Source organism: Scardinius erythrophthalmus, assembly GCF_964197995.2.
Source record: "Scardinius erythrophthalmus genome assembly, chromosome: 13".
Taxonomy (NCBI): domain Eukaryota; kingdom Metazoa; phylum Chordata; class Actinopteri; order Cypriniformes; family Leuciscidae; genus Scardinius; species Scardinius erythrophthalmus.
The window spans coordinates 7,364,730-7,378,011 of NC_138233.1; the positions used below are offsets into that span (position 1 = coordinate 7,364,730).

The window sequence follows — 13,282 nt, forward strand, 5'->3', positions numbered from 1 at the left end:
ATGATATACATCGAATTAAATATTATGAATTGAAATGTTAAGTTGCTTAAATTGAGGAAACAAAATCTTTAAGCACTTTATCCCAAACTGTCTTACATTGTTATTTTTTTATTTACATTATTTGCAAAGAAGATAAATATTGGACACTCGCTAGTGTCAGAAATTGACCAGGCATTGGGGCAAATAAATAAATAAACACATAGGCTCTACATACAAAAGTGTAATTTAAAGAGCTGAAAAAGTAATTGAAATGTCTATAATGAATTCAAAATGTTTGTTATGCTCGATCAGGGCCGCCTGTGAAGGAGTTTAATATGGGTTTAGTGTCTCTGTAGACACAATAGTGACCTGTAGCCAGCATTTACTCTTAACAATAAAGGTTCTTTATTGGCACATTTCCCTGAAGAACCTTTAACAGCCATGGAACTTTTCCATTGCACAGATGGCTCAATATAGTTGAAAAAAGTATTCGTCTATAGTGGCATCGCTGTGAAAAACCCTTTTGGAACCTTTATTGTATATTTTCCTAGTTTAATCTTTTTGAGTGTCTAGCTAATTGAGTGTTTTATTTTAGCTATGTATGTGTGTCAGTATGTGTGTTATGATTTCTTGTCTATTTAATGTTGATTTCATTTTATAATCGACAACCAAATAAACCGATTCAAATAATGGGCAGCACACAAACTCCAGTTCCAAATCTCCAGTTTCTTTCTTCTGTTTAACACAAAAGAAGATACTTAATATCTATTTGGTAAAAAGAGTGCTGTAACCGGACAGTTGGCGGCACCCATTGACTTCCATATTATTATTATTAATATTATTATTATTATTATTTCCTTCTATGGAAGTCAATGGGTGCCGTCAACTGTTTGATAACCAACATTCTTTAAAATATCTTATTTTGTGTTCAACAGAACAAAGAAACTCATACAGGTTTGGAAAAACTTGAGGGTGAGTAATGACAAATTTTCACTTTTGGGTGAACTATCCCTTTAAATCAGTGCTTTTGTAAACTAGTGTCAAACTCTTGAAGGATAAAAAAGATTAAAGCCTTCAGAAATTAGCTACAGAAGCGGGATGCACCGTGACTATCAGTCATGCATTATAGCCCGAATGGTCACTTTCACTGGTCTAATCCACCAGCATAAACAGCATATAATCAGATTATCCTTATTGCCGTGGCCCTTGTTTCTGAGAAGAGTGTAGGAGTGCAGTGTAATCCATGATCACACATATGCAGATTAAATCTCCGAAGTGCTGAATAGAGTGGAAACCCTCACAGCACCTACAGATCTATTCTCTCTCCATCTTTCGGTCCGATTGGACACAGACTGCTTGGTATAGATACGCAATGATTAAGACAGCGTGTGCTTGGAAAGCGGGTTACGTAACTCCTTAAGTAGGCTACCTCTGAGTAACTGACGTTACCGCCTTAACAATAGAGCTAATGGACACTTTATACAGCTCTGCCTTTTACATTACAATGAAACAAGCTGCTAAATTTTATTGCTTTACTTTGCTTGAAACTTAAAAGTTACATTTTGTATCACAAATGAATCCATTAGAAATTCCTTTATAATATTTAATGGATGCAATGCTACAATATTATTTGCAAATGCATTAGTTATAATAATGCATATGAATATCTATGTATATCTATGTATATGGTTTGAATGCATTCAGTGCACACATGTTGTGCTGGCAGCTCAGGATGAGCAGGAGGTCACACTGTATGCAAGGTGTGTGTTCAGCGCGCTAATCAGATGGCTAAATACCAGCTCGCATATTTATATGGGATTACATACACACACATTTACAGTGTCGAAATCATCGCAAAGGAGAGCTGTCTCATCTGGAGTGCTCAGACTGGAAACTAAAAACCCTGGATTTTGAGATTTCGGTTCTACATTTATTGCACTTCGGGTCCAATTTGGAGACATTTGACATTAAAACAGGAATATATTGTCAACGTTTGAAAACTCACATTATCTGAAAGGTAATATCATTTTTCTATAACTTGAGTGGTTTTAAATGTATATGGCAGGTGCAATTTTTCACCATAATTTCAAGTATTAATAATAATTTGCATCCCATATAGGCAGTATACTGTACTCCAGAGCAAATACTGATTCTATGTGCACATGTTTGGATATCTAAACTATTATTAATTGGATAGTCAACCAGACTGCATATTGAACTAAAGTTGAGGACACAAAGCAATACACATGGGGCAAAAAAATAAAATAAAAAAATACATAGCCAAACACGTATTACAGCTCCAGAATTTTATTTTTCAAATGCAAAACTTTACTTTGCACTTAAATTTGGACCTGGGATCAAATAGTCAGATATATCTTTAAATAAATAAGTGCAATTCAAAAATAAATAAAAATCATTTTTGCACATGAATCGGCTTCTCTGAGTCCAGACCGTAAATTCATTGAAAGTCTTTGGGATGTGCTGGAGGAGACTTTACAGAGTGCTGGACTTTTGCACTGATACTCAACACAAGATCTTGAGCAAAATAACATCGCAACATTTATTTCCATCAAGAGGTATATACCTTTTTGGTCCAGATCTAGAAACATGAATAATCACTGCAATAATGATCCAATCATAGACTCTTAAGCATTTGCCTAATTAAATCCAAAGAGCAATTTTTTTTTTTTTTTTTCTGGGCAGGGTGTATGACAGACAGACAGACAATGTTACAACCTGAACTTCATAACTCAAACCTCTAACGGTTTTTGCTCTCACAGATGTTTCCCTGGTCAGTAGTGTTCTCCCTGGAGCCGAAGGTTCCCGGACAGCGCACTTCAGAAGAGCTGGTGACCAACACTCTGATGCTGGAGCTGGGTGCCATGGTGAAACGGACCGAGCGGATCCGGCTGGAGAAGGCAGCAGAGGTGCGCAGACGCCGAAACTCCTCCTCTGCAGACTACAGCTGGCTGGCCGACCCTCAGCCTCGGGCCCCGTACGAGCTCACGCCAGGAGAGGTTCTGGACCTGCAGGAGCTGTGTGCCCAGATCCCACCTCAACAGTGTGGGCCGGTCATCGTCAGGTAGAGCCGTGTCTTACTGGGATACTATTATAAGGTTTTATTAACAGTTTGAATTAGTTTTTAGTTTTATATTTTCCTTTTTAATTTTAGTAAGTTTGTCATTTTTTAATGTCTATATAGTTATTCATTTTGATTTCAGTTTTAAAACATTACAATAAGGTCTCATTTGTTAGCAATTAATGCATAAGCTAATATATATATATATATATGTATATGTGTGTGTGTGTATATATATATATATATATATGTATATGTGTGTGTGTGTATATATATATATATATATATATATATATATATATATATATATGTGTATATGTATATATATATATATATATATATATATATATATATATATATATATATATATACACATACATTTAAAGCATTTATTAACCTTTGTTAACATTAGATAGTAAAAATAGATTTATGTTAATACAGTTACAGTGCATTAACAAATGTTAACAAATACAAACTTAGATTTTAAAAATGTATTAGTAAATGTTGCAATTTCCATTGCCAAAGATTAATAAATGCTTTAGAAGTATTGTTCACTGTTAGTTCATGTTAATCTAGTTAACTAATGTTAACAAATCAAACCTTATTGTAAAGTGTTACCTTTATTTTAGTAAATCAAGTTAAATGAAACCGAGAAGTGTTTTCTTTTGAACTAGCTGAAATAAAATAACTTTTACGGGATTTTTAAAAATATATTTTATTTAAAGTAGCTAAACATGTTTTATTGTATTAATATTAGTTAACTTTTTAACTAGCTGTATATTAACCAGCATATATTTTATTTAAAGTAACTAAACATAAATGTTTTTATTGTTTTAACTATAATAACCCAGGTGGTGAGTCATGTATATCTCTCAAAAGATTTTGATATTTTGTTGCAAAGGTTCCGGAAACTAGTGTCAGAGTTTGAGCCGGATGTGACCGAGGTCCCCAAACTGTTTCGGGGCGTCCTACAAAACTGCCTGGATGAGCTTCAGGGAGATGCAGAAATCCAGAGTCGGATGAACCGTTGGGAAAAACAGCGCAGCAAGAGCCTTTCCTTTGTCACTTTCCGCTCCAAGTTCCGCACCCTAAACCACGGCAGGGGAAGCTTCGGTGGTTCCCGCAACAACCTGCAAGAGGAAAACACATGGTCCGATGAGGAGGAGGAGGCGGCCGAACAGGTGGCAACCACCCTTCGCGCCCGCAAGGGACGGAGTCACAGCATGCCAGAGATCACCCCTCTTGAGCAGGCCACACACAGCTGAACAAGAGGAACACAAGATCAAGAGAAAGACAGAGGAAAGAGATTTGAAAAGAAATGCAGCCTGCAAGCTAAGCTGGTGATGGAGGAGGAAGAAAAGAGAAGGTAGCAGAGAACAAGAGAAGAGAAGAGAGGACAAATCCGATTCTAGGAAACATCTTGAAAGACTAAAGTTTGTGCGATCAGATTGTAAGACAAACACTGTTAATTGTTAATAACTGTTAATTACACCAAAGAACACCAGTATAGGCATATATAAGAAGCCTATAGCCTAGTTGTTGTTTTTTTTTTTTACCTTCTAACGTGTTCTTAATTTTTTTTTTTATATTTGGATGTGAATATAAATGTGAATATTTGGCGTAAATGAAATTCACAAAGCCTGACAAGTGCAAGTCCAGGTCAGGTCTTTTTTTTATATATATTTATCTTTTAAAAAGTGCTGGAAAACGTGGGAAAAATTATATTTAAATTTCATAGCATATCCATCAATACAGGGTTAATTTTACTGCATAAAAAAATACTGTATTCAATTTATTTTAATCTCACCATAAGAAATTAAATTACCCACCAAAAAATCTCAAAAGGTGAAATGCACTGAATTATTAAAATAATGTCAGCTTAATTTTTAGTATGCAACATTTCTTTTTTGATTTTGGAGTGACCCAGACAGGCTTTTGGCAAGTTTTGTGAGATTCACTCCATTACAGTCACAGGAACAAATGCAACATTAGCCAGAAACACTACTTCTCAGATGTGTTTTAATATGTACTGTTTGCTCTTACATTACAACAGTGTTCAGTTCATACAAGAGATGCAGATCATCAGCTAAAAAAGCCTGGAAACAGGAGTCTTCATAAAAAGTGCTTATTAAATAATACACTGTACATCGTTCATGAGTTTGATTTGAGAGTGTGTGGCGTGTGTGGGAGAGAGAGAGAGAGAGAGAAAGTCTGTGATTTAGCAAATGAGAGAGTTTGACCTGGAAAATGCTGCTTCTAAGTGAAGACATCATCTCTGGCGACAGCTCCTCCTCCTGTTTCATTATTCACAGCATCACAGCATGAAGGAGCTGATCTTGTTCTTTGTGCCGTGGCCAATACTTTCATCAGCCAAGGTTGCTCCTCAAAAATAAAGGAAAAGCACATGCCGCTCATTGATCAGAGTACCGATCGGTTTCATTACCAGACGTTCAGCTCCAGAACAACCAACACACGAAACGGTTTCAGCACAGACCTGGAACGAAACATCCTAATGTGATGAATGAGCAGATTATAACCATCTGGAGTCTCTTTGGGCCCTTTAAACCTCTTTTAAAGTCTATACTACTATACAAAAACACTGGTCTTCATTTGCACGTTGTTTATTACTGCCTGGAGCAAAATCATAAGACCAGGTAACTTCCTCTAACTCCTCCTTGTGTATTTGGCAGAATCAAACTCAATAAAAAAAACGAACGAAAAAAAAAAACCAACAACCTCAAAGTCTCTAAACAGAATATAATATCGCAGACCCCATATTTACAGGGCCGGCAATCAGAAGGCCTTAACACTAGAGGGTAGAATCTCATGAAAACTGTCAGGAAATGCCAGGCTCATATTTCACCACCCAAATAAGAAAAATAAGTATATTTTTAGGACCATTAAGATTTTCTTTTGCAACTAGTTTCTCCAAATTTTCATGACTCAAATGATTTATAAATGTACACATGCATTTGCACATTTTTAAAGTACGTTTGTAGTATATAATGGTGGTATTTGTTGTATTTAATTAAATTTGCGTTTATTAATAATAAATAAATCATGCCATATACACAATCATTTTCATCATACTGTATTTTTTTTCCTTCACATTACATTAATGGGAATTATAATGTAATTCTAAATTAATTTTATTATTGATTAAAAATATTTTTTTCCTTCAATTTTTGGGGTAAAATATGACCCTGATATTTCTTTGTGAGAATGACCCATAAGTGTCAAATAACTTTGATATAAAAACAGATCAATAGAGATTAATTATGATCAGGAACATTTTATAAAGAGAATTAGGTCAGTTAAGTTACTGTAAAAGTGCTATCGATGATTACGGATAACACTGCCTGAGAAAAACAAACTAAACCAGTTTGAAGAATCAAACCACTTGGGGAAAAGCCTTCTCTTTTAATATGTGATTATTAATAAGAAATGAAGGCTCAAATATTAATGCAGATGTAGATGAAGCTTAAAGAGAACAGAGTGAATCAGAACACCCTCCTCTCTGTCTAAATGCACAGTAAATCTCCACCTTCATCAGCGTCAGCGTCATCATCCTCCTCCCTCTAGAGTGAGAGAGTCGAACATGGACAGTCACTCTGACCAATATCATTCCACCAATGAGCATCAGAACCCCCCCCCCCCCCCCCGCCCCAAAAAAAGTCAGAGTCCCCTGCGGCCCAGTCCAGTTGTGTTTGTGTTTTTGCACTTTCGCCCATAAGTCCATCGCCTGCTCCTCCTTCCTTCAAAACCTTTGGCTCCGTTTCCACCCCTTCTTACAGTCAAGGTTGTTCCTTCTCAGGCGAAGAAGACCACAAAGATGATGAAGAAGACGATGAGAACGAGGAATATCTTGATCATAAGCCAGCGATTGGAGGAGACGGACTGGAAGTACTTCAGTATCTCGCTGTGGGCCATTTCCACATTCAGCTGGGTGTCCTCCACATTGGCGTCGATCCTGGTGGTCAACAAGACACATGAACAGCTCAGGCTTTTGACAAAAACATCACAATTAAATCAATCTTTTCACTTTTTATTCTGTATTTTTACTGTTCCACTATAAGAAATTATCCTATAGTTATTAGCAACAATTGCCAAAAACAATGTCTTCAAATTGTCCTAAAAAACAAGTTTAATTTTCTTTATGCAAAATAACATTTCTTATTTTCTTTTTTTGATTTTGGGGTGAAATGTGACCTGGACATGTTTAACATTTTCCAAAAAAATAAAAAAAAAAATAAAAAATAAAATAATAATAATAATTCCCCTGAAGAGGCAAATTTAAGTGCTAAAACAATAAAAAAAAATATATACTACTTTTAAATACTAATATGCCATTTATTGTGCAGCTAAGATATATTTATGACACATTTCTACGACGAGAGAGTGGTAAGTGTTTGTGTGGTTTGTACAGCATGTATCTGTGGAGTCTGTGGTTTTGCAGTATGCATATTCATATGGTGTGCATGTGTTTGTGTGTGATTGTCTGACCTCTGAATCGTCTCCTCCTGCTCTTTGACCATATGTGCCAGCTGCTGAAAGATGGAGCCCAACTCCACGATGGTGCTCTCGATGTTCTGCATGGTGTCCGCTCGGCTCTGGATGTACGAGTCCTTCGCAAACACAACAAAGGGACATTTAATCATGAAATCAGACATTCAACATTTGTCATACATGCACACTTTCATCAACAAGCAGCAGCCTAGTCTACAATCCATTCCTAAGAGAGACAGATACCTGTTCGTCGATGAGCTGCAGCTGAAGAGGGTTTGCTCTAGAGTCCATGTCGATGACCACTTCTCCTCCCATACTCCTGGACTCATCCTGCATCAGAACTGAGCTATCTGTGAGAGGCAAGAGATTAAAAACACTAAATACTCAATAATGGCACCAAGTGTGTCTACAAAACCAAATAATTCGACGAATGGGACACGGTGAAGAATTCTGTTTTCTAAATAATAAATGCAAAAAAATAAATAAATAATAATATAATAATAATTAATAATTGTTATTATAATATATAATATAATAACTTATAATAAAATTATATATTATCAGCAATAATGTTATATTATACACTATATATAAAACATTAACATTACATAATAACATGTATAATTTAAATATATTAACAAATAATAAAGTTTAATAAAAATGTGAAATGTTAATACAAAATTATCGATCAAATATAAGGACGTTGTTCAAAATGTTTGGTCATTGTTTGTATCATACAATCATCGTGTGTTACTTCATATATAGTTATAATTAATTTACCATGTGGAAAATATTGGTAATGATTTGAGTGTATCTGCACAGCTCATTAAAAAGGGGTGACGTACTGAAGTTATTGGTGAGCAGGGGAGAGGCTGAGACAGGAGCCTGGGAGAAATGCTCTCTTCTGCTGCGCTGCTGCTTCAGATTCTGAACACACAACACGTATGTTATATTATTCACTCATTACAAATGTTTTTGTTTGGAATACGAGCTGATTGAATATTTAAAAGCATAACAACTGCTTGACACAGAATTGATGACATTATAAAAGTGCAGCACTTGTCATAAAGCAAAAGAAAACTCACCTCTGTTCTCACTTCCAGGACTGACTTGAAATCATTTGACATTGATGCCAGCTTGGACTGCAACACAAACATTCCCAGATAAGACTGTTAACGTCATATGCTTTATTGTGCCAGGAAAATGAAAGGTGTGGCGGCTATTTAAGTCATTTTATATGTCAATTCAAATAAGATCATCCACCCCTACTGTCTACAGCAAGGGATATGGGAGACTTCCTGGAGAGTCTCAAATATCTGTGCACTGGAGGAATATCAGATATAAGACTGTACCTGCAGGGAGACAACAATTGTGTTGGAATGTGTCTGGATGTGGCGGCCATTTTGCCCAGTGCGGGATCGCACAAGGTCTTGCAGCTGCGCTATCTGCTTATTCAGACTGGTGATGTCCTGATGAGACAGACAGAGAGAGACAGCATATCAGATCACTGCAAGAGGTTTGATCTTTCACATTATGGAAGTTAGCTGAAGGATTCTGATAAACACAGATATCAACAATCCTACAGGCAACTTCAACATCAATGCAAACTAAGTGAAATAAGCAAGTACTGAGATTCATATCAATATGTTTTCATATGATGGATAGGGAGAAGGACAACAAAGACGCCACTAACCTGTTTAATGATGTACGTCAGCTCCTCAATCTCCACTCCTTTATCATCAAACAAAGACTTCCTTTTGGCCACTAGGAGTGAGGGCAGAATAAAAATTCATATTGAGACCGGACTTGATCAAAATCAGTTTAAACCACAATGTATTGAAACATAGTTCACAAGAAAAATGTAATTACAGACAGTAATCTTAGTCAAAAATGAAATACAAACTATTCAAAAGTTTGGGGTCAGTAAGACTTTATAAATAAATGAATACTAATGCAGCAAGGATGCGTTAAATGAATCAAAAGTGACAAAGATATTTATAGTACAAAATATTTATACTTCAAGAATCCTGAAAAAACTAAATATTTCAACAAAAATATTAAGCATCACAACTGTTTTCAACATTGATAATAGTAGAAAATGTTTCTTGAGCATCAAATCAGCATATTAGAATGATTTCTGAAGGATCATGTGACACTGAAGACTATGTAATGATGATAATGATCATTATGAATGCTGACAATTCAGCTTTGACATCACAGGAATCAAAAATATTTTAAAATAGAAAACAGTTCTCAATTTTTTTTAAATAATATTTCACACTATTACTGTATTTTTTCATCTATCAAATAAATGCAGCCTTGCTGTTGAGCATAAAAACATTTAAAAAATCTTACCAACCCCATTCTTTTCGAACAGCAGTGTATTTTAACTCCAAGTCAATACATTATATCAGGGAACTAGACTAGGGAAATGCCAAATAAACATGGACAAGCATCAGAACTATTAAATACACATTCTTCCAACACCAACAAGAGTCTAAAAAGAAAAGAAGTGCAGTCTTCTATTTAGAGTTACTGCCATGTTACTTACAAATTGTAAGCTTTTCAAGCTTGGCAAATGTGTTGCTCAAGTCTTTCCCAATTCTCCTGTTACAGAGAAACAAAACAAGATTTCAGGGAGGCAAAGATTCGAGGAAACAGGACAAGACAGAGTTGCTCTGAAGCGAAAACACACTGGGCAAAGATCAAAGAGAAACATGGATCTGAACTCTTACTTGGCCATGAGAGTGAAGTCACTGCGCTGTTTAAGGGCATTAATGGCAGGTTTAGCGTGAGTCCCATTCTGAAAAGACAGAACAAGAACTCTTGGTACATGTGAAAACATTAATAACATATCAAGTAGGAAATACATTTTTGCCAAAAACAAAAAGTGTGATATGATTTAAAAGAAAAAATTTTTACTTCCATGAAGCACAAAAGGAGACCTTAGGCAGAAAGTCCAAGCTTCTGCTTCCACTTCAAGAAAAGTGGATGGTGATTTATATTGCTTTTGTATAGCTTCAGCTTGCTTTGCATAGTGTCTTTTTGGAACTTGCAGCTTACATAACCATTTCATTTTGTGCCCAGTTTCACAGACAAGGCTTAAGCCTAGCCCAGACTAAAATGCATGTTTGAGCTGTCATAACTCAAAGCTCTGACAATATGTCTCAAGATGCACAACAGTAATGTTCTTCTCCAAAGCACATTTGTGACCATGGACCACAAAACCAGTCACATGGGTCAATTTTATGAAATTCAGATCTATACAGCATATAAATAAGCTTTCCATTGATGTATGGTTTGCTAGGATAGGACAATATTTGCCGAGATACAAATATTTGAAAATCTGGAATCTGAGGGTGCATAAAAATCGAAACATTGAGAAAATCACCTTTAAAGTTTTAAACTTCGCGATTGTGCTGCATTCACTCACAAAAATAAATGTTTTATATATTTACGGAAGGAAATTTACTAAATATCTTCATGGAACATGATCTTTATTTAATATCCTAATGATTTTGGCATAAAAGTAAAAACGATCATTTTGACCCATACAATGTATTGTTGGCTATTGCCACAAATATACCCGTGCGACTGGTTTTGTGATCCAGGGTCACATTTATAAAAGCTACTGAAATGTCCCAATTTAACTAAAGCCTACTCCCGGCTTAATCTAAGCACGCGTGTCTGTGAAACCAGGTCTTCATGTATGGTTAAGAACAGCTCACATTCTTTCAAGCATTTCTGTTTCGTGACAGAAATAAAAAGGGTCAGCTCAGTAAATTATGACAGAATGTAAATTTTTAGGTGAACTATCCCTTTAAAATGTTCAAATAAAGTATGCTGTAATTTTTCCTCTAAGACGATGTGCAACAGGCTACATGGTTTTAAGCATCTGTGAAAACCACATTAGCTGAAGATGTAGTTAATATTGTCATACCTGTAACTGTCTCCCCTGCAGTGACTTGCAAGCCGACTGGAACTCAAGTGTGCGGTCCCGACACGTCATGATAATGCTGCAGAAGCTTTTCCCCTCGACGATATCAGGATGTGTGTGTGTGACACTGAGTCTAAAGTGATCCGGCTGCTGTGAAACTCCACTGGCGTCTTTATGGTGCCAAAGCAAACAACTCAGACTTCAGAGGTTACTAAGAGCTTGGCTGAGCTGACTGTTCTTCAGCGACTCCGCACATCATCTGAGGATCACAGAACGATTCAATCAATCACCTGAACTTTGGTTGTTGTTGCTGAGAAGAAACTACAGTGTTCTAGAGAAACAGTGGTCTTTGGACACTTGAGAGTATGAGTAATATTGCATTTGGTTTGATAAAAAAATAAACTAAATAATGCACAAGCTTTTCACAGAACTAATGTCACCTTTTTAACCAATGATTTTATTAACCACTTGGTGTCAAGTTGATTTTTAATGGATGTATGAAGCCAGCTCCCCTGCAATTTGATATGTAGAATCCATGGAATTAATCATTTTGAGCTGAATATAAAGAACTTCTCATATACATTGATTAAATCTGTCTGTGTAAAAACATTTAAAAAAAAATTACATTGTGATCCTTTACTTTCATTTAGTTTTCGTATCACAGAAGGGACTTTCCAATTATTTGTTCGTGAATATTGTATCCAAACCAAACATATTATTATATAGTAATAATAATAACTGTGTAACTTAAAGTGTTACAAGAGATATTTAGTTGGATCAAAGCAACATTTCAAGCAAATGCCATTCTCTGGGTACATATTGCCTTCACTGAGAATCCAGTAAAATGAGGTACAGTAGGTAAACAGTGTTGTCTTTCATTTCCACATCCAGAAATACTTGACAGATATAAGATCTGCTAATACTGATCCCAACTCCTCAGCTTGCCCTTCTTTACGGTATTAATAAGGAAACCCACTTTAGTTAATGTCTACAAATAACCCGCCCATCAGTCAGCTGGGCAGAAAGGTAAACTGAACTCACATGTTATCGGCTTATAGGCCACCTAGAATATTCTGGCTCCACAGGCAGACGTGGAATAGCACAAATCAATACGACAACTCAGTCTCCGAGAAGATCTATTACAAACAATTTCTTACATGTTTTAAAAAAGAGTTATATCTTTAACGGTGTGTACAGGTTTGTTTACGTCTGAACAGTGACTGACACCGTCTTCAGTCCAGCAGTACGCAGTTCTCTGTGCGCTAACTGACAAAAAACTCGACAATTTCTATCTTAATTTAAACCATAATAGCTCAAAATGAACCTAAACCACTAGCTAACACATTCCTGCCGTCATTTAGAAACGTTTACTCACGGTTATTGTGCCATTTCGTCGTTTTTTACAATATTCCCGGCTTGTCGATGTTAGGGAGGTCGGGGTTTCACTTCCAGTCCTGACCGCTTCCGGTGTGCGTAACGTCACTGCCACGTCCACGAACGCGCACGCTCAGTGCCGCTTTCCGAAAGCGTGATTTGTGACGCAAAATGACCAATTTGTGTTTTGAGCATAGACTGGTTTTGAGCAGTAAGGTTAAGTCATGCAATTTTTATTTAGTTTCTATTAGTTTATTTAGTATATATTTTAAATTCAATACTTTTTTCTAGCTTTTTTCCCATTTTCTTTTTTACTTAATTTGTTTTAAATTTATTTTAATTCATCCATCTATTAATGTTTTTAATACTCCCAACCACAGGTAATCTCTGTTTATTATTTTAATAAT

At 35.8% G+C, this 13,282-nt stretch overlaps 2 protein-coding genes across 4 annotated transcripts in view; one reads left to right on the forward strand and one right to left on the reverse strand.

The window, feature by feature from the left end:
• LOC308700794 (protein RD3) overlaps positions 1-5,197 on the forward strand; it is a 5,355-nt gene extending 158 nt beyond the window's left edge. For 2 of the 3 annotated variants that reach the window (XM_081382577.1, XM_081382579.1), the window contains exons 2-3: positions 2,760-3,061; positions 3,960-5,197. In XM_081382577.1, the coding sequence (XP_081238703.1) occupies positions 2,760-3,061; positions 3,960-4,323 (666 nt within the window). In that variant the 3' untranslated portion in view covers positions 4,324-5,197. Of the gene's footprint in view, positions 1-1,815; positions 1,997-2,759; positions 3,062-3,959 lie in introns of those variants that run through there. The other variant, XM_081382578.1, reaches the window with a different exon arrangement.
• stx5a (syntaxin 5A) lies at positions 5,058-13,052 on the reverse strand. Its single transcript, XM_081382576.1, has 11 exons — positions 12,877-13,052; positions 11,505-11,760; positions 10,300-10,367; positions 10,116-10,171; positions 9,258-9,328; positions 8,917-9,033; positions 8,650-8,706; positions 8,410-8,491; positions 7,808-7,914; positions 7,562-7,683; positions 5,058-7,028 (listed from the first exon to the last, which is right to left on the reverse strand). The coding sequence occupies exons 2-11, from the start codon at positions 11,571-11,573 to the stop codon at positions 6,869-6,871; spliced, it is 909 nt and encodes a 302-aa protein (XP_081238702.1). The 5' UTR covers positions 11,574-11,760; positions 12,877-13,052; the 3' UTR covers positions 5,058-6,868.
• Positions 13,053-13,282: the final 230 nt, after the last annotated feature.

Excerpts from the sequence above, each read along its gene's own strand:
- stx5a (XM_081382576.1), bottom strand. The coding sequence starts at position 11,573 with ATGACGTGTCGGGACCGCACACTTGAGTTCCAGTCGGCTTGCAAGTCA. Across the intron at positions 10,368-11,504 it reads TGCAGGGGAGACAGTTACAG|AATGGGACTCACGCTAAACC; the intron begins GTATGACAATAT and ends CTGTCTTTTCAG. Across the intron at positions 8,707-8,916 it reads CAATTGTTGTCTCCCTGCAG|TCCAAGCTGGCATCAATGTC; the intron begins GTACAGTCTTAT and ends TTTGTGTTGCAG.